The 25,063-nt window shown below is 37.7% G+C and overlaps 1 protein-coding gene across 1 annotated transcript; it reads left to right on the top strand.

Annotated features, from left to right (window-relative positions):
- The first annotated feature begins 1,426 nt into the window (after positions 1 to 1,426).
- Positions 1,427 to 22,820, top strand: si:ch73-95l15.5. The gene is made up of 11 exons (XM_041792527.1): positions 1,427 to 1,655; positions 4,756 to 4,984; positions 5,088 to 6,091; positions 6,337 to 6,483; positions 11,751 to 11,828; positions 14,664 to 14,780; positions 15,592 to 15,741; positions 15,846 to 16,013; positions 19,279 to 19,431; positions 19,928 to 20,119; positions 21,950 to 22,820. The coding sequence occupies exons 2-11, from the start codon at positions 4,813 to 4,815 to the stop codon at positions 22,052 to 22,054; spliced, it is 2,286 nt and encodes a 761-aa protein (XP_041648461.1). The 5' UTR covers positions 1,427 to 1,655; positions 4,756 to 4,812; the 3' UTR covers positions 22,055 to 22,820.
- Positions 22,821 to 25,063: the final 2,243 nt, after the last annotated feature.

The following is a 25,063-nucleotide window of genomic DNA, read 5'->3' as shown; positions in this document are numbered from 1 at the left end:
TTATATCCTGTTTTCTCGGTTGACCAAAATGACACATGCTAGCCAGTTTTAAGGTAAGACATAAATATTACACACATTTTAAAAAAGACATAGAATATTGAAATAAAGTCGCTAACTCTGCTTGCAGCTCCTGCTATTTAGGTGCTTGGTGAGCATTTACCAAAAAGATCCGAATACACGGGCACTTAAAGTTCAGAGGCGGCTGATGAGACCAGCTAGTACAAAGAGTCGAATCTATCAGTGAACGATAAGAGCCGGATCTCGTTTAAGAGCTATTTTATTATATTCTGTTTTATTATCAATAAACCCTACCCCAATGACATATTTAGTTTGTGTCCATGTATTATTTGATTGATTACAAGGGATGCATTTTTCTCCTGCTCTACCACAGGCAAACCAACACAAGCTTGAAGGTGTAACATTTATTGCCTCCGCCAAGGAGGTTATGTGATCGGGTGGGTTTGTTTGTTTGTTAGCAACATAACTCAAAAAAGTTGTGGATGTATTGTCATGAAATTTTCAGGAAATGTCAGAAATGGCATAAGGAAGCATTGATTAGATTTCAGGTCTGATCCGGATCACCATCTGGATCCAGGAGTTTTTGAAAGGATTCTGTACTGTTGGGAGATAGGGCTGCGCTGTTACCACTTTACACCAGGAGATGGTGGACATGAGTAACTTCTTCAAAGTTTTGGAGCTTATAAAGTTTGAAAGACACACGCACAATTGAGGAGATGAGTCGGAGCGTAACAGAGAGAAAGAAAGCAAATTGTAGCGAGAATACTCACAATGCTGGGAGGGATAGAGGAATATTCACCCTCTGCCATGACTTTCACACATAGCGAAGCCGATGCTTTGCCTCACCGTGTCTCCACCCCACTGAGGAGGAAGTAATCGGCTTCACTATTGGGAGATAAGGCTAATGGTGGAGGTCTGCGCTCTCTGAGTGCTTTTCTAGTATATATATATATATATATATATATATATATATATATATATATATATATATAATCAGTTGTATCATACAGCCTAGTTAATGAGCAGAGTTCATTTGACCCTCGATGTATTTTCAAAAGACCAGAATCAGTTTTTGAAAAGTGACTACATATTTTCATTAATTAAAAAAATAAGCATAACTGGTATAAAATACCAGCATACACATCAATCATAGTCATGAGATTGCTAAATTTGGCTGGTCAAATGAATCAAAACAGATAACTGTTTGAGAGCGAAAGAGCAGACTCTTCTTGGTGAGCTCAGTAAAATGACCTAATCACTAAAAAAAGACAAAATTCCCATCACTACCAGCTAAATGAGAAGCGGCTGACGGCTCCCGTCGGCAATTCCATCTCCTCCCACAGCCACTGTTTGCAGACCTCCCCTCCCTCTGCTCCTGCTCGCGCTGCCCCAAACAGGTATGACGGCTGACGTCAGCAAGGTGACACCCACCTCTCCTCCTCCTCTGTCTGCTCCGGTGTGTTGCAACGCGACTCCAGCACGGTTCCCGGTGGAGATTTTGTCAGAAAGAGACCTGCCACCTTACTCTTACATTTTTGTTCGAGTTCACCTGATGAACAAGAGACAACAATGAAGATTTATTCATCGCGCGACGGACCTTAAACATGTTCAGCGCGTGAAGCCAAAAGGACTCACACGTAAGAAAACTCTTTTGAAGACTTCCTCTGAAAGATAATAGTGTGTTTGTGAACCATACAAAAGTAAACATTGGGTGGTGCGAGCTAACAGAGATATTCTTGTCTGCGCGGTGGAAACAGCTCCACTTTCACAAGCTGACGTTACTTTCACAGTGAATCAATGCACGACCATTGCTGAAAATAGCTCTACATAGACGGTAGTTCAACTGCTGTCCACTGGATGATGATGAAGAGTTTCCCTCTGGAAACATCTCGCAGCTGTTTTTAGTTCCTGGAAAACGAGTTCAGTCTAAAATTGTCACATTTGCACCGCCAAAGGTCTTGAATACAGTCCTTTTGTTATTTCTATGGTTTTAATTAATCGTTTCTGTACTTAGAAGTTGTATTTTTAATCTCCAAAAGTAGTGTACGTTATCTAACACGAGTTAAAACGACAGGAACTCAACTCATACGTGATTTTTGGATGTCCTGTGAGGTGCTAAACACTTGTGGAGAGAATGACTTCCAGAAAGTTTCATTCATCCACAGTCTGACTGAATATACTGTCAGCGTGGCTCAAGGTCGACGTGTCCCGCCCTGTGGGGAGCTACTGTAAACATCCCAACAGCTGTGAGCTTCCATAAACCGGCCAAAACATCCATGCAGGGGAGAGATAGAACAAAATCCTAAACGAAAGCATCAGGGAGACATTTACATTAACAAGCTGTTTTGGTAGATAGCTCGTTTAAACTTCCTGTACCATGTTATGGTGTGGAAAAGCTGGAAAATGATGTTTTCTCAGCATCAAACTTTTTAAAACCAAGCGGAGAGATGTAAGACCATTCTTGCTAATTACCCTAGATTTTTTTTCTTTAATTTTCAGTTTTAACATAAAATGACAACAGCAATCCAACATAAGCAATTTTAGACACCTTTTGAGTGCTGGAGCCCCTCTAAATCTAATCTCAGTACCCCTTATGTAATTACAACAGGATCTAGTGCCCCTTACATTTTTTACATATAACATAAGTTTTGCAAATATCTTAATTTTACATTTTGCAAACAAACCACTTAAAACTAAAGGAGGATTCAATGTCAAGAAAATTCACACGGTAATAAATGACAGAAAATCCAGTATCTTGTGATATAATATTTATTTTCAGGGCTTTTAACTTAACAGCAATTAAGTACTAGTAAAATGCATATTTTATTGTGTAATGGTGTTAGCATTACAATATTGTGTAACGATTAGTGGACTTATGGTTGGGTAGTAGGGAAGCAACTCTTGTTTTCATAAGTGGCCGAGCAGGATCACACACTTCCAAGGAACTCTTCATGAACACAATTTGATGAGAAGCTGAGCATACCTAAAGGTCTGATCCTAAAATTCCACATGCAATGTTATAAAACTTGAAAAAAAATCATTGACACTCCAAAAAATTATGCGGTGGAAGCACACAGTTAAAGTTTCACATGGACAAAGCCTGCAGTCCTACATACCATAAGCAGTTGTAGTGATCCTTCAGGCCTGGACGATATAAATCAAATATTAGTATATTGTGATATATTTTTCTGTATAGAGGTAATGAAAACAAAGTCAGTGAAGTCAAATGCCATGTTTCTCATGGACATTTAGTCCAATGTACCAAAATGTTATACTGACCATTGTGTTTGGAGCTGTGTGGGCTCTGTGAAGCAGATTGGACAAATGCTAATACAGCTGTTAGCACTGGAACAACAACTTCATTGACACTTTGCCTAGCTTGCTTGTGCTATGAAATTTCTTTCTGGGTCGTTGTAACTTCTTCTACCTTTTTTTGCCTCGTCTAAAGTTTGTGAAAGGTTAGCCACTTTCTTTTGCTAACCCACCAGCAAGCTAAAGTAGTTGAAATTACTTGCTACTCTAGCTTAATATTTGACAGTACGACCTTAGCAAAATGTTTAAAAGCCACTCTGTTTTGCTATCCCAGTGGCTAGCTGATGTTAGAATGACTTTTGAGGCATTGGTTTATCAAACTACTCAAATGCCATTTCAGAATTTGTAGCACTGTAACATTATGTAAATCACCATTGACAGCTTTGGATGTTTATCTCAGCAATATTTTTTGATGGGTTTCAGAGAAAATGTATTTTGCTTACCTACTTTTTTAGCAGATAAATCAAGTTGCTTTCTGAGCTGCTTTTTTATAGTCAGTTATTTAGGCTTTTTAAAAATATCCACCAATTAGCTGATGTTATTAAGTCCTCTTGGGTACATTAATATCATTTGCACAGTATTTTCTTGGGATGCAACATACTATCACCATGATATTGGTATCATCAGATATGAAAATTTGCCAATACTTACAACTTATATTTTGACTATAAAAACCTGCCTGTATCAGCTGTAAATATACTAACAAATACACTAGTGTGTAGTTTTAGACTGGACTAACAGACCTACATCAGCTCAGGTATTAACTTTAATGTGTGCTTTAGGGACTGAATTTTTTTAATTTCTTCAACCTCAAACTTTAAGCCCTTAAAGCCTGAGAACACAAATAATAGCCAGATTTTTTTTTTTGGAACCAAAATGTTTATTTGACCTTCTACTGAAATCCAAAAAAGACAACTTTCCATAAAATTTAGCTTACATATTTTTTGTATCACATTTGATACATGAGGCATTTTTGGCAACTGATAATCCACTGGAGGGCATTTTTTAAAATCATTTATCAGGTTGTATTCAAAAGGTTTTTAAGTACTTTATCAATCATATTGATTAGATAGAGGTAGCAAAGAAGTATGTATCAAATATGATACAATAGGCTTTACAGGGTTAAAGACTGAAGCTTTAGGTCTGAAACAAATTTATATATCAGTGTTGGTATAGGCTTTTATGTGAAACCATTGAGTAGTGGTTGGTTTGTTTAAGTCGTGATTAAAGTGGTGCACCTAAGAACAAAGGCATTGCCAATCCTAGAATCCTAGAAAATAGGTTCAAAATACAAGGTTTAGAAAACAATCAATGCAAAAACACAAATTTTGATTGGATGTTTTTGTAACTTGATTTGGTTGTTCCCTCACAAAATACGAATGGCTGTTCTAAATACATCCTTGTTTGTTTGTACTTTATTCACAGAATATCTGTAACATCTGTTGGCCAACAAAGTGGGATAGAACAGACCCTCTGTCCACAATGTCCTCCAGAGGTAAAAATGACTTGTGTCGAATATGCGGGGGAGACCTGCAGGGAAACCAAAGGCGGTGGCTGTTTGGAGGCCACAACAAGAAGAACGGTCAGCCCCAGACCCCAACAGGGTCCCTGCGAGGAGGGAGCCTGTCTCGGTCTTCACAGAGCAGCCCCTGGGGTGAGTTTGGAGCTGTGGATATTAAACAAAAAAAATCACATATAATTTGACTGAAGTAAACTTTTCTTTTTTTTTTTTTTTTTTTTTTCCTAACACTCCACAGGCAGCACTTTATCACTGGGTTCCTCTGGCTCCCTGTCCAAGTCCCAGTTATCCCTGAGCTCCCAGTCCAAAGGAATGGATCTACTCTCAGTGTTGACTCATATACTGGGGCAGTCTGTACCAAGAGGCAGTGGGCAGGGGGAGTTTGTATGTGGAAAATGTGTAAGTGTCCTTGAGCGAGTATTCAAGTTTGACACAGTCATAGCCAGGGTGAGAGTGCTGTCATCTGAGAGGCTTCAGAAGCTGACACAAGAGAGGGACAAGGTCAGACAGTGGGTGCGCCATAATTATCGGCATAGACATCCACAGGACTTCAGCAGCAGGGGCAGCACCAGTGAAGAGGATGGAGAGTCAGAGAAGGAAGGCTACAGGGAGATGCTCCGAGAGAACATGGCACTCTCTGAGTACGAGTGCTGGTCTGAAAAGTGGGACGCATGTCCTCATTTTATAAGGACAGGTAAAAGATGCAGAAAGGGCAAAGGCTGTGAGGGCTGTGATTCTTTACGGGTACCTGACTCAGATTATGAGTCTGTTTGTGGAGTCCCTCGCCACTTGCCGTATGAGCCCTTCTCCCCATTGCCGCTGTCACGGGACAAATCCCAAAGTATGCCCCTTCACTGGCAGCGTGTGCCATCCATTCGCTCAAGTCCATCTTCACTGGCAGGTTCAACGCTATCTTTACGATCTTCTTCCCGAACTGAGTCCATCCAGTCTTTGGACTCTCTTGATGGGAACGACCCGTTTGACTCTCCAGGCTTTCACTTTGTGCTAAATGAGCTCAAAAGCATCGAAGGGAAGCCAATCAGTTCGCCTTCAGGGAGTAGGATCCCAATTCTGGGGAGGAAGGACGGGAGGAGTTCTGGAAAAGTTGGAGAGGTGGTGTCACCCAGAGTGAACAGGGTGCTGAGCTTTGGGGATGTGGAGAACGGAGGGGAGGAAATGGGCGATGAAGATGGTGATGTCCTAACAGAGCTGAGGGACGAGTTCATGCCTCTTCATCGAGAGGTGAGTGTTGTTCCTGTCAGGGCATGTCATAGACGGAATAAGATTTACTGTATGTAAATATGAGATTGAAAGAACTCTGACCAGATGCTGTGTGGACAAGTGACTGTAAATATTGACACAGACTACTGCAGTGGCAAATCCGGGAGCACCTTAGTCCAGCAGTCAAAATAACTAGATATAGCTATATGTGTAACGTATCCTTTTGCCACACTTTATATTTATTTTCTAAATATTAATTATTTTAGAACACTTCTGGAAGGGTTCAGCATGCTGTCAAGCACCTGCGTGGCCAGCTGGACCAAGCTTTGTCACGCATCAGGACCCTGGAGGCTGAACTGAAACATGGGAGAAGCAAACCAGTTGAAGCCAATGGATCAGAAGAATGGACACCTGTAAGTGCTGAATTTTTTTTACACGTTTTATCTGATAAAATTAAAACATTCAAAGTGTTGTAATATGTTGGAAAACATGTTTACTGACTGGCTTGGCAGCAAGTTAGCATAGCTGAGCATCATAACAAGAAATGGGAAATACCTATTCCTTACTTGGCGACAAGAATCTACCTACCAAGAGTTCACAAGAGTTCACAATTTTTAAGAGGTCTGGTAATTGACAGAACAAGCCTGAAATCTGTGTATTTATACAATAATTTATTAAAATCCTTCATTTAGGACATAAATATAAAACACCTGACCCATGTTGAAGCATACATTGCCATTTCAACATATGTATATGTATTAATTGCAAGAAATAACAATCAGTGATACTTCTAGGTGGACGCTTTTATTTGGTAGCTATTATTACTTAGTAGCATCATATTATCATATTCTGTGAATGAAAGGATATGATAATGATTTCATCTTTCTTCTTTAGAAACAATACAATATAATTAATTACACCCAAGACTGAACAGTAAAGGTTGTTTGAAAAAATGAGTTGTGTTAACTTAAATATCTAAAATAGCTGTTTCAACTCTATTTTTCTACGTTAATATAAGACACTTTTAGTTAAACAGTACTCACTCACTTTTCATTATTTGTTTTCATTGTACTCAAATTGTTTGACAAGCATCTCTTAATCTGCATATATTTCTCACAGTGCCTTTCAGCATTAAACACTTGCACCATGAGTGAAGTTACCCACTCAGCTGGAGAAATCCTGCCTGTGTGGCTCAAGTTTACAGAAACATGGATGATGTACTGTAATCCATGGACTTTTAATTCCTGGTTCAGAAGTCAAATTCAAGTCATTTTTATTTGAAGTAATTCATTTTACCTTGGCTGGCAAGAGTATTCAAAAATTAAAATTTATGAAAGACAAAAGGTGAAATAGCAGTGGATGAGAAGCTTGTACTGTAGCTTTAAGCACAGTTCTTTAAAATGAAATAAGAAGAATTTAAATAGATTTATTGAGTTTCCATGGCTTGATTAAACTTTAAAAAGTTAATTTACCTAACATAAAGGTACTACAAGTAAAACAGAGTTAATATAACTCAAAATGCTGAAGTACCTGCTACTTGACAAATATTTTTTCAGTGAGTATTACTAAAAAGGATTTAGCTCATCAGTATCTTTTAACATTTTGAGATCTGTTAACTGGGGTTTACACTGTAAAAACAATATTATCAATATATGGAAATATGTTTACCTGACACACCAGATGGATTTGTTTCACACATCCATCTGGAAAACCTTCAATACTAAGCGTTTGGAAAAGGGCAGAGGCTTTGAAAAAACTCGGAGTGTTACTGGATGAATGTTCTGTCTGTCACATCTTTATGGGCCAACCAGAGCAACAAAACACTTGACGTAGCTGCGACCAAGGTGCGCATGCACAGCTATCGAGGAATTACACGAACCATGGCGGCGACTGTAGACATGTCAGTACACGACTTTTGTCGTTTTTGAAAAGTAAACAACTCAGTGCTGTTCTTTGTTCTTCTTTTAACAAAGAAATTTCGTCAAGTTCTGATAAAACTGGCGCTTTAGCAGCATCCACGCTAAGCTCTACTGCCATAATTGCACCGTCCTCTTATTGCTGCTTGCTTACGTCACGACTCTGTCGTGCCTGAAAGTACTGCCCCTCGTCGCTGATTGGTCCTGCCACTTTCTAACCGGGCCCAAACAGTTCAGACGGGAGCTTTGCAAGATGGATTCGCCAGTGAGTAACAAGGAAACGGGTGTATGCTTGTATGCTTTGCAAGGTTAGAAATATGAGTGTTTAGCGCACATTACCCACATTGCACAAGATCCAGTTAAAGACACAGCATAAGTGTGAGAGAAAGATGAAAAAAAAGAACATTATGTTGTTATTTCAAAACTCATTCTGCCCTAAAAAAAATCTGATCAAGTGGATCACAAACAACTTTTTAAGATGATATGCTTTTTTAATCACAGGACTCTCTGTATCATCTGTTGATGATGATAGTTTAGAGTGGAGGACGTTAGATGTGTCAGATAATATACTCTATGCTTGCCTGAGAACAGACTGCTCATATACAGTTCATTGCCTGGAGGGCAAGATTTTTCCACAGCATTCTGCATTAGACAAGCAGGCTTGGATTTAACTGTGTGGAGACCCTACTGGACCACACTGACATTCCTCATGGAAGAATATTATCTAATAAGGTTCATAATGAGAACATTTTTTCAAATTTCTATACAATGCTAGCAAAAAAAATGTTGATACTAGTTTCTGTACCTTGACAACATAAAATCAAATTCTCAACCAACATGGTAAAAAATCTGACTCCAGCTATTGGTTGCACCAGCTATGCATGAGATGGGATAACTTGGAGAATGATGAGTAGCTTAGGATTTTCTGTGATCAATTACGCTTTTATTTTCCATGAGCGGGGATCATTTTCACGGTCCTATGAAAAACACTGTTAAATTATCTCATGTAGTTGAGGATTTCACCACTCACTATCACTCTTGTTATTTTATACTGGCTCTGGATTTAGGGTGTAGGCTCTAACTGAGACCTAATCAAGATGCTTAGTTATATTTTGCATGCACTTTCAGCATTATTTTAGGATTAGCAGCAGTTAACAGGCGTTGATTTCAGCTATTAACCTGTTTGGAGACAATTAAAGGAGGAGAGGCAGCACTGTAACAAACTGAACTAAAATGCCTGATGACACTGATTGTAATTTTGTACATGTATTTTGTTCAGGATATTAGACTTTACTAGTTAACCCTACATCTATGGGGTACAGCCAAACAATGGCACAGCTTAAGCTAGATCTTAGCTCTTTTCAACAAGGACTTAGTGTAGACATACCACTATAACTTATGACATAACTTAGCTGGCGCAACATGCTGCTAAGGTTGTTAAATTCTCAACAAGTTTAAACTCAACAATCAGAGAATATCATGGATACAACTAAGGATGAAAATGAATCGAATCTTCCTGCTTTGGTGTCATATTTACCTGCTGTGATAAGAGATAACTGCCTTAACCTTTTTTAACTTAAGAAGAACAGGTTTATTTTAAACCCTAACACCACAGTGCAGTGCCTCAGTCACGTGTACAAACAGATCCATAAACCTCTGTGAATGTTGACTGAGGACAAATATAGCATTATGAAAGGAATGGGAGGGTGTGTGTTTGTGTGTGTGGAAAGGTGTGTCCCCGTTTCCTCAGTACAGGTGAAGATAAAGAAGCACAAAAAAGACGCACTCGGCCTCTCTCTGGAATCTTCCCCGACCAGTGGAGTTTGCCCCGGGCTCAGTAGACTTATAATAGAGGATATATCATTAAACAGGCCTCTCAGCTGCTTTTTAGACTCGGTGCACATGAACTGATCGCTGCCTGTCAGGTGAACACAGTGTATGTATAAGGTGGAAGAATGGATAGGCTAAAACATAAGATCAATTTAATCTTCCTCCTGTGTATTCTTGCTTTTCTTTAAAACATTTGATTATTCTAACAAAGAATTCTTTTAGTTTGCTAGCATTTTACGATCAAGCGTATCCAGAAAATTACCTTAAGATTGTTCAATAACGAAAGTAAATCATCAGCCGTTACGTTGTTAGCAAAAACAACTGGGGAAAACTACTTTACTAAGAGCAAGTGAAGGTGTTATTTTACTCAAGAATCATCCAAAACACAGTTTTTGTCTTTGATCAGTGTTTAAAGTGAAGCCATTGTCATGAGTTAAAGATATAGTATGTAGAATTTCTGCATTGAAATATCTATATTAATTTAAAAAGTCACCTTTACTATGTTATATATAGTTTAACTGAGGTCTCACAGTATCTCAGGTATTTCCTAAAAATTTCAAACACAGAGGAATTCTTAATTTTCATAAGTGTAATGTAGATTTCCCTCTTTTTGAGGCTGTCATTGGTCACCATTTTAAATCCCCCCACGCTCTGCATTTTCAGCGTGTTACAACCAGCACTGTTCAGCGCTGCCCATTTCTGCCGCCGCCTCCTTAATACTACTTCTTGTTTTGAAATTAGCTGTGTTCAGTAAAAACGGCACCCGATTAGGCATACTTACCAAACAGAAAACCAATGTTTTGTTTTCATTCATACATTTCTCATGATGGGGGAGAAATGCACTGAAAAGGCACTTCAGGGTTCAGCGCACATTTGCATTCTGGGAATGCTACTACGCGAGCACGGAAGGGCCTTTTTTATTGCATTTCTCCCTCATTATGAGAAATGTATCAATGAAAAGAAACCTTTTGTGTAAGTGAATATGTCTTATGATGTTCCTTTTTTTTACTGAATGGAGTCTTCAATTCAAAACAAGTAGTACATAGGCAGGACATGGGCAGGGCTGGTCTATTCTGGACATATTGTTATTGTTTTGGTTGGGATCCCCTGGTGTTAAACCTTTACATACTGTGCATTAGTAAGGGCTCAAGGGCATAGTGGTTGAAGGGCTTATATAAAAATATAAGGATTTAAGGCCATATTTACAAGGAGATTTAGGCCCAAGGGGTCCAAGACCCCTAGAAAAGTAAAGGTTCAAGACTGCATAAAATACAAAGGTTCAAGGCCCCAAGTGTTCAAGGCCGTGTGAAATAGGGTTGAGACCAAAGGGGTTTAAGCCCCTCAAAAATATAAAGGTTCAAGACTGCATAAAACACAAGGTTTCAGGACTACATACAGTGTAGGGGTTCACAGCTCCTAGGATTAAAGACCATGTGAAAAATCAGGGTTTAGACTCTGAGACTTAAGCATCTCAAAAAGGGCTGAAGGCCCTAGAGATTAAAAACCCATAAAATGTAAGTGTTAAAGCTCCTCAAAAAATATAAGAGTTCAGGGCCCTGGAGGTTCAAGTTCCCATAAAAAATACAGATGCAAGGCCACATAGGTGTTCATGACTGCATAGAATATGAGGTTTCAAGGCTCTAGGAGTTTAAGCCCCAAAAAATGTAAAAGTAAAAATATAAAGAGTGAATGCTCAATAAGTGTTTTTCCAGAAAAACTGTAGATTGTAGGTTTGAGGCCTCACTAAGAAACTATGACACAGGGGTGTTGTTTGCTTTTCACAGTTTATAGATGTAAAGATCAATAATCGTCTCTCATCAGTATTTTTGGTTTGTATTTCAGTGTCTTTATGGGCTTGATTATTTTTTCTTTTGCTCTATGTATGAATGGCACTCCACAAATAAACTTCCCTTGCTCTTTCTCTTCTCCTACAGTTGGTCCAAGGGGAAGGTGGCAGCTCCCTGCTGCAGAGCCTCGGTCACTCCCTGCGTAGCCGAGAGCGTGTGATCCAGGTGGGTGAGGTGATGAGGGCAGACAGGACTCAGTCATGCACGCAGGGGTTGGATTTTTGCTGCTGGGGCTCGGGATCAGAGCTCACTGGAATGTTGTTTGTCTTTGGAGTCGCTGTACGCCCTTAAAGTGGCAGTGCCAAAGCTGTGTTTACTTTTGTGATCACAACATTTTACCTGAAACACTGCAGTATTTTGTGTTGTTGTGTTGGTGAGTTACAGCAGGAATGTCAGGATTTTTATGTTACAAATACCTGATATTTAAACACAGGTGTAGTATGCAGTAGTGTTGAGTTATTGGACCAATTAATTAAATTCCCTTCAATGTGTTTGATTGATTGTAAAATCAATACAACTTTAAAATTTGTCTATTAAACAAGAAGCAATAAATAGTTACTTGTTGGCTTAGCTTACCATAAACATTGGGAAACATTAGGGAAACAGCTTGTTCATTCTCTAGACATAACAAAAACCCAACAAGGTGTGTTTATCATTGAGCTTTAGAGGTTTTAGGATAAAGAAAGATGTATTGTTAGCTTTAAACCAACAAATATTGCTCAGCCAGTTTCTAAAGCTTTATATTGACAACACTGGTATGAAAATGAAATGCATGTACTTGTGTAGCTTGTGCTAACATAGCAAATTAGACTTTTTTCCTCAAATATACTCCTTTATGGTAGTGGTTGTTTATATCCAGTGAATAAAAAATGTATGCCCTTAAAGTCAGAACAAATCTATCTACGTTTTCAGACATTCAGCATTAATTTTCACCAACTCTACCTTATTTAAAGTGGCAGATTGAGTCTTATCGTCTCAAAACAAATTGCCGCAGGTCCTGACAGATTTAATTTTCAGGGTGAGGTTGATAAGTTGTCAGTGCAGCAGTATGTTTGATGAAGCTGTAGATTTATGATGGGCCTGTCCTCATTTGCGTTAATATCACCTTGGCTTGAAATGTAATTATACTTGGTTTGGACTAAAATTGCCTAGAGCATCGATTAAATCTCGAAAGTGTCTTTGGTTTATAAAAAACCTACACCCAAGCCATCAGTCATTCAATTCAAGAATAGAAACACCCTTACCAGATGTGAAATATAGTTAAGTTTTTCCCTAACAGTGAGTGTGTTTTGGATATAGCTCTGAGTAGATACACAGTCTACTTGTCATGAAATGGGAACACAATTAGAAAGAAGTTACTGGTTGGATGTGAAGAGAAATGAAGAATGAAGACAAACATTGCACTCATATATTCAAATCAACAACAGCTGAAATTGATTTTTATGTTAAAAGGAAGTCAAAAAGTACTTAGAGATGTTTGGTTGCTCAGTTAAGAGGAGGAATCCTGCCTCTGGCTCTTGAAGTCAAGGAGGAAACAAATGGCAACATCTGTGGGTTAAAAAATGACAAGACAGTCGAAGCCTTTTTTTGTCAAAAAGAAGTTCTTCGAATGTCTACTTGAGTCTGGCTGCAGAAGCATCAGAAGAAGCAAACACACCCCATCTTAAAATGATGCTTTTTGCAGCATAAATAAATGTGTTTACAGCCTGGGAATAATTGATATAACTGCAAGTCAGCACATAGTAGCTGTTTGTTTTTTACATGCTGTACTGATTGGAGAAGAAAAGTCTGTGTTGTTTTGTATTTCAGCACATTTTGAGCAGTGAAGTGGCCTCTTGCAATACACAATAAATGTGAATTTTCAATCATGTTAGTAGGGAATAGGAGAACTGGTTCCACTTGAGAACCAGTTCTGATTGGTTCAATCCATTGACATAATTTTCTCAAAAATTAGGGTTTATTTTTATACGGCCAGCGATCTAGGATCCAGAGACTAGTTTTATGTTTACTTGAAGGTTTTATCTTTTAAAGAAAATGAGCAGTAGTATTGTGTTCTAATTCAAGTTCAGAGACTGAAGATCTTGGAGAGCAGTTTGTTTTAACTGAGATAATTAGACCAGAAAGTTAATTTTTGTATATTTTTGGATGTTTTTCTCCCAAACTCTTCATGTTGAACATTTTTAGTGATAGAAAACTGACTCAAAACTATATCCAGGAATTGAAGCTTGCTTGTCGTTGACTCTCACTGAAGGTGGTGTACATCTTGTTTAATGTTCAGAGAGAAGAGACTCAACAAAATTTGATTTGTTTACAGTGAAAAACTTTATTGTCTATTTTTCCTAAAACAAAATTCACAGGAAGGAATCAATAAAGACTTGAATCAATAAGAGGAATCGATAATTGCGTTGATATCAATAAGATCTTATCAATACCCATTCCCGCATGGTAGGTATTGTGCAATGTGTAGGCAGCTGGAAGCACTTGTGCATACGTATAATTTGATTGTATCAATATAGAGATGCATACAACTTTTTAAATCAAAGTGCATCTTAAACCCTGGAGTTTACAGTAAGACCAGCCTCAGCTTTACCTCTTTGTCTGTTACTAGGTTGATCTAAAGCTAAACCGTGTTTTCAATGTGGCTGCTGTGGATTGGCCTCAGAATCCCCCTCGGTAAACAAATAGCTAATGTCACTCAGGCTTCATCCAATATTGTTTACAGTCTATGGGAAGAGCACAGACTGTGGGAACTATGTGAGTTAAATGAATTATAGATTCAAATTCCTGAAATGTTTTGGTGCACTAATGACAGCAGGATTATTTACTATCAGTCTTTATGAGGGGCCATTTTTGTCTTAGGTTTATTTCATTGTCAGATGTCCACGTTTGGTTTCTCTTCTCTTTGCATTAATGATCCTGTTTTCGGGCCAGGCATACTTTTTGTGCATGACACAGTAATAACATAAGATCAGTCTAACTGATACATGTCCTCTCTTCCAGGAGTGCTTTGGTCTAATCAGAAGACTGTGTGTGGAGGAGGGAGCAGGCACAGAGCTGGCCAATAAGCTGACTGAGAAACTGACTGAGAATCTGAAGGAAGCTCTGTCCGACAACAAGGTTAGAGCTGACACTGACGCTGATATGAAGAGTTCAATTCTGGGTCTTCTTTCGTATATATATTCTACCCACACATTTATCGACATGAATCAACATGACTTTGGCTGATAGTGAGCAAACTCGATTCTCTTGTTCCTCAAGGTTTTTTACATCGTGACGTCTGAGATGGGGATTTTTTATTTCTTCCTGTTAACTCAAGTTTACAGGAAGTGTTAGGAGTCTTTTAGCAGCAGTTTCTTCTGACTCCACAGGAACATTCCTCAAGTGAAAACACTTTTTGTCATTAAATCACACTGAGAACAACCTATCAAGGTCTTTTAGCAGCAAAGTCTTGGAGTTATTTCAGCTTATATAAGTTATGCTTTAATGCCTCTCAGAAAAATACACTTTAGATGTGAAAAGTTAATGAACATTTTACAAAAATTAGAACAAAAAGGATTATTACTGTTCCTTAAAAAGAAACTCTTGTCCCTCTTTTGAATACACCTCAAAGAACTTCTAATTTTTGTAGCTACAGATTATTTCTTTCTTGTTTTGTAAAGTCTTTTAACTGTAAACTTTAAAAAAAAAATGTCGTTTTTGGTTTCCCTCAGTGTAGCAATGTTTAAAGAATATTCAACCTGGGAACCAAAAAAGAAAATATGCTTATTTAACATACCTTTTTGAAATTATTTGAAAAAGCCAAAGCTGCAGAATATTTGTGTTTTGCATGAAAAAATTTTTCAATGATATTATAGCCCTGCAAGTGTTCTATTCTTAATCTGAATTAGATGTCTCAAATGTGGACGTAACATATTCTGTGATTTTCTAGGCTGCCTTGGAGTCTCTGAGGTCAGCAATGAAAGAACAGGAGAAGAGTATGGAGAAAGAGATCGAAGCTCTAAGGAAGGCTGGAAGAGATCGAGAGAAAGACCTGGACACACTGAACACTGTCCTGCAGTGCAACCAGGATATTATTAATGTATGGTCACACACTTTGAAACTCTGGGTGGAATACATTGTGGTTCAAAAACACTTCAGTGTCTGATGCACTTGTGTTTTACTCTCATTTCCTCTTTGCTCCAGGAGCTTCGAGTGGCTCTGGGGGAGAAGGAGCACCTGCTGAAGGAGGTGGAGAAGGAGAGGGAGGTGTGGAAACAGAAAGACCGGGCCCTCTCGACTGTCCTACAGGAGAAAGAGGCTCTGATCCAATACCTAAAAGAGGAGCTGGAGAAGAGTCAGAAAGATGCAAAGGTAACTTATGAACAGAACTTTGTAATATCCACCTGGGGAGGAAGTTTTATGCTGCACTGTTGCAGCTAAATTAGATTTTTTTCTGTAACCTCTCTCTGTTAAGATCACATATACCTCTTCTGCATATTTATATCAAGAGCCAAACAGAAAAATACAGCCACTGTGGAAGTGCACACTTCTGCAGTTTCTTGGTTGTCCACTTGGGGTATCTGCAAAACCTGAGGAATCCCCCAGTTTCAGCAGAAATTGGCATGTTTCCAGCCTGGTTTAAAAATCATTTTGCCTCCTCATAGCTTATTCTATTATTCATTAAAAGTAGGCATGGGATTTCACATTAGTTTTAAGACTCAGGTGCTTGCAAATCACAATTAATGTTAGAAAAAAGAAGATGCACGGCACTGCAGGTAGTCCGTACAGGTGTTATTTTTTAAAGGTGTACTGCTCTTCAGCACTTTGAATCCCTGCTCTGAATGAAAAACAAGAAATGCTAAAGAGACTGAGGGTTATGAGCCTTATAGATTTATAGAAAACAAAGATCAAAATGGATCTCTGTGGTATTAACAAGATGGTCCAAACTTTATTCATCCATTTCCAACATAAACACACTACTCAAAGAGAAAACAGCTAATGGTAACATATGAGTCCATGGAGAAAACTGTCCATGAATCTGACCCACATGTCTGTTTATCGACACACTGCTCATTCTTCATACATCTGTTCCACTTTTGTAGCTTTTGTTAGTGGTGATGGTGGATTTTCCTTCAAAGCTTTACCCCTGCTCCACCCTATTTGTTTCTAGATTGATCAAAAGTTGGGCTGTAGCCTTTCCAGAGCATCAGCCACCTTTGTTTGGTCTCAAATCGTTTTTCCAGAAACTCAGGGCTGATGCCACTGAGACTACGTCCATGTTTTCTACCATCTATGATTCATTTTCATGTTCATGCAAGCTTTAAGAAGGCTTAAAATGGCACAGCTGGAATTTTCTAGAGTCACTAGCAGCTTCTCAACGCTTTCATTTTTCACACACTTTGGTTTTACATGAAAAACCTTTTTGTTCTTTTTGGCAAATGTTAGCAGCTGAGCTAACACATGAAATTAGTATGCTCATTTTGAATTTATAAACAGGCTGCTTTAAGGCAATGATGTGTCCAAGTAAAGCCTCATGGAGCTGCAAAAATTATGTGTGGTTGGAAATACTCTCAGTTTTTTCACAATCTATCTTGTAGTAGTTTCCAATACACTTAACATATTTTAGATATTATGACTATACAGTGTGCCAAGATTTAGACATCAGTGTTTTGTTTGTATTTTTGTTAAACTGCCATCATTGAGGGATAAAACTCTCCACAGTGGGAAAAAAATATTTTTTTTGACTGGAAGGTGCGTTTACAGGGGGTTCTAAACTATATAAATCTCTGCTCAGTATAGCACTAAGTGTAGCTGCTCTGCAAGTTTAGATCTCCTTCTGCAGCATTTGTATGACCAGGATGTTCACTGTCATAAAGATGCACCTTAACCTTTGATCCTCCTGCTGTAACGTCTGTCACAGCTTGTCAATCATCTGTCTCTGCTCTCTTGGGGATTCAGTTCATGTGATGTGTCTAAATCAAAAGACTGAGGGTCAGAACAGACAAGAAAAAACGCTGACTGCACACTGTAAATATTACGCATGTGAAGTGACCTACTTGATATTTTTCTGGCATACCATATATTATGTACTGTAGTTTATTGTGTTGTGTAGCTATCTAAAAGCTTTTGGTGTCAATAGGGGATAATTTCATCCTTTATTATGTCACACCAGGAACATGTGTGGATCCCTAGTAGGAATGATTACATTATATGGTGTTATTAATAAACTACTTTATATACACAGAAACAACAGAGACCCTTTTTAACCAGAGATAGGCAACTATGGTTGCCTATTGGGCCACATAAATTTCTTCTCAATGCCATAGGATTGAATTGTAACAAACTGTTAGACATCATTTTAACTATTATATCTATTTAGCTGTTGTGATTAATTATCATACCATTTATATTTTAAACCCAAATAGATATGGTCAATTAGATAAGATAAACACAGAATTAAATCAAATGCAAGGTACATTTTGTAACCAATTTACAGCCAATCATATCTACTAATTTCTTGCAAAAAAACTTAACATGTGTCAGTGATCAAAGATTGTTAGAGAAATATTTCTAATTCTGTTTTCACAGCAGATTTTGTCATGTTTTCTTCATGTTCGTTATTTATTTATATAACAACAGATAAAAATTTGAACCCCATATAATAACACTTCTTTTTTTCATTATTTTTTATTATACTTTTTTTAATCCCAGTTTTATGATGATAGTAGTAATAATGGTATAACTAATTGAAAAGGGGTCCTGCATATTAATGAACACAACTAGTACAAAACTACAACATAAATATGCTAGGCCAGCGTTTCTCAACTAGTTGAGTCTTGGGAACCACCCTCAACTTATCAAAGACAATACTGATCCAAATCTTTTATAAATTTTGGTTAGTTAGATTTATTTATTAAAAAATAGTAGAGCTTGACATATCTTTTGTCATATCTTTTGTACTCTGTGAGTACAAATCTGGTTTCACTTTAAGATAACATATTTTTTTATTAGTCACACAAGGGAAAATTCCAAATTTTACCATCCTTGTAACTGAGCTTTAAAAATGCTGTATGTGGGCTTTTCTCTGTAAGCTATTCCATAAATTTCCACCTTTGACAGAATGAGCTGTCTGGCCAAAGGTGGTGCATCTGTGTGGTATATTGCAGTCATTTTCTAGAAGTGGTTCTAGTAATCTTAAAGTAGGGGCTTCTGTTTGGTAACTCACCAAGTAGAGGGGGTGCTAGCTCATGTGACTCTTTGTAAACAAGTCAAGCTACTTTAAATTTCAGTTTTTTCTTGTCAAGTTCATGTTAAATATTAGAACTAGCCGAATCTTAGGAATAGTGTTTCAGATTTCCACAGAATTTTGTTGAGATACATTTTAATCTGCTGATGTTAAGTATTTTTGTCACAGATGCATAGGAGCTTCAGACAGGAGCTCTAAAGTAGTACTGGGTTATAAAGTGAACATGAAGGTGGTATTTTGTCATTTTCCCTAGAGAAAAGTTTCAGAAGTTTATTTTTTTCTCTTTATTCTTTAGTGTGGAGTCTGTTTTAGCTGCTGTCACCTCTTAAGTCTGTTGATAATAACCTCTGTGTCTGGAGGGAATCTTCTACTCACGTCTTTTTCCTGCAGGCCCTATCTGGCTCTGTGATTGGTCAGGACTCAGCAGGGGGCGGGACTCACATAGCAGCCTGGTTGGAGGAGAGAGAGGGAAACAGTGCCACCCTGTGCAACGAGGTCACCAAACTCACCACAGCCCTGCAGGAGTATCAGGACATGGTGCAGGTGAGATAAAAGCAGGAGGAGGCAATTTTAAGGTTTGAAGAAATTAAATGAAATTTAGAAAAAAAATATGCATTAAAAACATCTACCCGTCAGAGACACCTTAGTTGATATTAGTCTTTAAGGTCAGAAAAGGGAAGATATGACTAAAACATGTAAAGACAAAAATGATCTTATTTTTTGACTTATGAAAATAATTCGACTGCATAGATTAGTTAAAGAATGAGTTAATTAATCAGGCACAATTTTGATTGCAGTTGATGAAATAGAATTGTTTTCATTTTTTTAACAGAAAAGATTAAACAAAAATTGTGAAATATTCCCTGGCTTTAGATCCTCATTTGGAAAGACTGAACACTCTTCTTTGTCAGATTGTTTTTACTGTTTTTGGACTTTCAGTCAGGCTAAACAAGCAGAACCTTCTTATAACACTCCACAAAACCAAAAAGCACAATATGAAGAAGTCATATTTTAATGTTTCCTTTTGCTTTTTCACCAGACTCAACAGGAGAGTCACAGTCAGACGGTTTCCTCTCTGACAGCTAAACTCCGAGACACTCAGCAGGAGCTGAGGGAGAAAGAAAAGGAGAAGAAGGAGGCTGATCGGGCTGTGCAGAACATCGGAGAAGACAGAGAGCGAGCCGAGAGGAAACTGAGGGAAAGTCTAGAGAAGCGAGACAAGCTCATTGAGGTAAAGATTTAAAAAAATGCTACTGAATGTGTGTTTGGTCCTAACAAATAGTTAAATATTCTGTGCATAGATTTCTATGATTAACTGGTCATCTTTTTCCCCGTTTTACAAGAGTTATATACTGTAATTAACTGCTCAACACTGCAGTGCATGAGTCCATTTTCCTTTTAAAAATAAACAATTGAAATAAGGCTCATAATAACCAGTGAGGAATCTGTCAATTCCATACTTTTTGAGTTTTCTGCAATGTTTACAAAGCTACTTTGCTGCTTCCTGTTTCCTGAGACATCCAAAAAGATATTAAGTTATAAAAAAGTTTAATAAAAACTTTAATTGCTTGAAAATATGTAAATAAAGAGAAAATGACTTTGAATAAAACATGTATCACATATTTGTAAGACTACATGTACTATCTGGAGAGCTATAAATGTCTTTAAATGAGATTATCAGAATGAAACTAAGGGAAAATACTTTCAAAGATGATGATTATTAACACTTTTCCAGCAAATGTTTGAATTATAATCAGTTTAAACTTCTGAACAGGATTTACTTCTCTTTGTAATCAATATAAAAGCAAATATCTCCAGAAAAATACTGATTTGGCAAAAATGTGGTGATAAATCCTCAATGAAGGTAACTATGGGTTGTTACAGACCTAAATCTTTGATCTGAATGGGACTAACCTGGTTAAATAAAGGTTAAATAAAATAACAATAAATATCTGTCTTATTATGTAAGTATTCCATTGAAGGGTTAAATGTGACCAAGTATCAATCTCTTTACTATAAAATATTTGCTGAATATTAACTCACATGACCCAAAGAAAGTTTGAAAAGGGAAACATGTGGGTAGAATTTAATCACATATCTCTTGGTAAATTCTATAGAAAATATATCTGCATCCATTTATTAACAATGTAAAAACTGCAGTTTAACACTCGTACACTGCTTACAGGATGATTTGACGCAGATGGTTTTAAAGAATGGAAAAAACTATCTCTTTCAGACATCTGCCATTTGTATAAGGACGTAAAAGTACAAATGTTGTCATGCCAGTTTGGTTAAGTCCATTGTCAGTGATCCTGAAAATAGTTTAACTGTTTCATCGGATGATCTGGTTAAGAAGAACTGTTGTGCTTTGTGGCACGGCCACATACCATGAACTGACCTGCCCTGTTTTGTGCTTTTTAAGCTCCCTTTTATTTAGCTGTCATTTTAAAATGACATTACAGCTGATGAAAGAAATAATTATCAGGAGACAACAAAAGGAGACAAAAGAGCAGAAAGAAAAAAAACAAGAGGAGTGGGAAAAACCGCAGTGATTTGTTTCCTTTGTTTTATTGTTCTTCTTTTGTTTTGATATATTTCTTTTTTTACTCTTACATTAATCACAAACATTTGACGTAGGCTTTCACATCAGCTGTAGCAAATGAGACAGCCATTCTTAAAAGTACAAAAAGAACAGTGAATGAACTGAAAGATTAGGTGCGAAGCTGATGGAATGTGTCTGCAATATTTGTACTTGTTGCCAATTTTTGAAATATTTCTTTCGGGGATTGTATGACTTTATTAGACGGACAGGACAGTGGACGGAATCAAACTGGAGGGAGAGAGAGAGGGAATTGACATACAGGAAAGGAGCGACATGCCTGATCAGAACATGGGCTGCCGCCTCAATAACAGCAGCCTTTGTTAATGCAGACATGACATGATGGCTAGGTCATCACCCTCACCACCATGACTTTTCTGGCATACATCCTCTGTAAATGTGCTGTCATTGTCATGAATGCTTGTGATGGTGAATGAGATCATTTCTTTTTCTTCACTGTAGCAAATCCTGTTGGATTCTGAGGAGCGGGACCACCTGTTCAGAGAGCTGCAGCAGAACCTGCAGAACAAGCATGAACCTCTGACTGCCGTCAAACACACACTGTAATGGAGGACTGCTGGCCTGACAAGATGCAAACTAACTACACAGAAATGGAGGATTTCTTTTGCACTTTCTGCACTACCTTTGGGCTCTTCAGAATATTTATCATAGTGTACATAAAGACTATTTATATTTGCCTTTTTCGAGGTTTGATTTTCAGACCTGCTTTGTTCTTTCTGCTGTGGGCCAAAGATAAGTTTAGTTTTCTTCTGTTGTTACTAAACTCAGTGAAGAGTCTCATTTATTTCAGGTTTAAAGACTCAGACATGACCTGGTTGTTTCATTTTGTAGCTGTTGATCAATACTTGATTTAGAAATCACCACATTACTGTATGTACTTAATTTTGAATGTAAGGGTTCGAATGGTTAGGCATTGATTAGATTTCATTTCATACAGTGGGTGTTGACATTTCTGAATGTGGATCGTTAGTCAAACTAAGAAACATTCATTTAGTCCTATAGGACAAGAGTGGGTATGAGCTTGTGTCCCATCAGAACATGCTGTTTTCAGTTCGGTGACGCTTCTTGCAGTGGTGTTTGTCTTCACATTTTTACTTCAAACTTAAGTCTGAAGGGATCTGCCATTTCTTGTTTACTTTGCTAGTTTAGCACTCAAAAAGTGGAATTCCATGGACCAAATTAATGTTTTAACTACTTTTCTTTTATAAAAGTCGAATTTTTCATTTTATTTTGGAGCTATTCTCACTGGTCTTCAGTGTTGACATGCCTCATTTTGTTAGCAGGGAGTTAATCCCAGAGTTATTGTCTTTCTTTTATTTCAAGAGAATTAAACACTCTAAAGTATGTGTCTATGAACATTTTTTATAAAGCACAATTCATACCATAAGGTCCTGCCTTATAGAATTACAGTACATATTTGAGGGAGGAAATATTGCTTGGTATGCTTATTGTTAATGTCCTACTTCAAAGTTTTTTTACTTGAACATCATGTCAGTAATATACAATTTAAAGCAGAGGCTACCCAAGAAATTAATCAATCCTGTAGGTTAACAATATGATGGCCACAGTTTTGCAGATTTGACCATTCGTGGAGGGCAAATGTTTCTACCATCCATCCATGTGCAGTTGCATCTAAAAAAAAAAAAAAAAAAAAAAAAAATATATATATATATATGTATATGTAAAAAAAATATATATATATGTGTATATATATATGTATGTATATATATATACACATATATATCTATATATATATATGTATGTATATACATATATCATGTATAAGTTCATTGAATTCCTTTGATTTTATTCAAAAAGTGAAACTTTAATATATTTTATATATATCTTGTACAAAGTGAAATATTTTAAGACTTTCTCGTTTTAATCCTGATGATTACAGCTCACAAAAAAATCCACTATCTCAAAAAATTAGAATATCAGAAAACATCAGTCAAAAAAGAGGATTTATAATACAGAAATATTTACCTTCTGGAAAATTCTGCTCATTTATACACTCAGTAATTGGTTGGAGCTTCTTTTACACAAATCACTGCATCTATATAATGTGGTATGGAGACAATCAGTCCATTGCGCTGCTGGAGTGTTATGAAGCCCAGGTTGCTCTGATAGAAGCCTTCAACTCATCTGTTTTGTTTAATGCCGATGTCTCATATTCCCCTTGAAACATCCCCAAAGATGTTCTTTGGAGTTCAGGTCAGACCAGTTGGCTGGCCAAGTAAACACAGTTATATCACGGTCAGCAAAACAGTCTTTGGTAGTTTTGGCTTCACTGTGGGTAGGTGCCAAGTCCTGCAAGGAAATCAGTATCTCCATAAAGCTGTCTGACAGCTCAGATACAGTTCAGATGGCAGATAGCATTGGCTCTGGACTTGATAAAGCACAGAGGACCAACAGCAGCACATGGCATGGCACCCCAAACCATCACTGACTATGGAAACTGAAAACACTGGACTTCAAGCACCTTGGATTCTATGCCTCTCAGATCTTCCTCTAGACTCTAGACTGTTTTCCAAATAAAATTTCAAAATAATGTTCATCTAAAAACAGGACTTTGGACCAATTCAACGGTCTAGATCTTTTTCTCCTTAGTCCAGTTGAGAAGTTTATGATGTTGTCTGTGGTCCAGGGTTAGGTCAACACTAGAAACATGGCACTTGTATTCCATTTCCTGGACCTGTCCTAGGGTTGTGGCTCTTAATCCATCGACTCTAGCCTCAATCCACTTCTTGTGAAGCCCCTTGAAGTTCTTGAATCTGCTTTGTTTAACAATCCTCTGGAGGCCGAGCTCATCCCTGTTGCTTGTGTGCTTTTTCTTACCACACTTTTCCAGTCAACTTTCCATGAATCTGCTTTGATACGGCCTCTGAGAACAGCCTGCCCCTTCAGCAGTGACCTTCAGTGGTTAACCTCCTTCTGGACATTTGCCAAGTCAGCAGTCTTCCTCATGATTGTGGCTGTGTGTACTGAAACTGAGTGAGAGATGAAGGCCCAGGAAACCTTTGCAAATCTGACTTTTCTGCAATATTCTAATATTTTGAGATAGTGGATTTTGTGAGCTGTAAGCCATAACCATCAAGATTAAAACAAAAGTCTTGAAATGTTTCACTTTGTATGAGATGAATCAAGGATTTATAAAAGTTTAACTTTTTGACGTGAATCAGAGAAAATGAACGTTTACGTGATATTCTAATATTTATAGATGCATTTGTAAGCCTCTTTCGTTGTCATTCAGATGGAGCCAGCGGTAGTTTGTGTACATAAAATTAGCAATATGTAAGACGAATACATTTTATACTGTTCGCATATGAGGCGAACGTAGGAGACACTACGTTTCTCGTCGAAAATCACCCTGGGAGTCGTAGAAATTTTGCGACTTTATGACATTTCCGCGACGCTCTCTGAGCTGATAAAGGTTTCATGCTAAACCCAAAGTCATGCTAACATGACGTGTCTGGTAGTTTTTTTTCCCCCACAAAAATGGTTCTGATACCCCCTGAAGCGGGGAGGGTGGGGGGCAGAGAGCAGTGTTGAATG

This window comes from Cheilinus undulatus, linkage group 8 (assembly GCF_018320785.1).
Source record: "Cheilinus undulatus linkage group 8, ASM1832078v1, whole genome shotgun sequence".
Classification (NCBI taxonomy): domain Eukaryota; kingdom Metazoa; phylum Chordata; class Actinopteri; order Labriformes; family Labridae; genus Cheilinus; species Cheilinus undulatus.
The sequence above is the reverse complement of the archived record's forward strand: the minus strand, read 5'-3'. Positions and strand labels throughout refer to the sequence as shown.

Bases quoted from the DNA above. Each gene is read 5' to 3' on its own strand.
- si:ch73-95l15.5 (XM_041792527.1), top strand. From the start codon at position 4,813: ATGTCCTCCAGAGGTAAAAATGACTTGTGTCGAATATGCGGGGGAGAC. The intron at 4,985-5,087 runs GTGAGTTTGGAG...AACACTCCACAG, and splicing joins TTCACAGAGCAGCCCCTGGG to GCAGCACTTTATCACTGGGT. The intron at 16,014-19,278 runs GTAACTTATGAA...TTTTTCCTGCAG, and splicing joins AGAGTCAGAAAGATGCAAAG to GCCCTATCTGGCTCTGTGAT.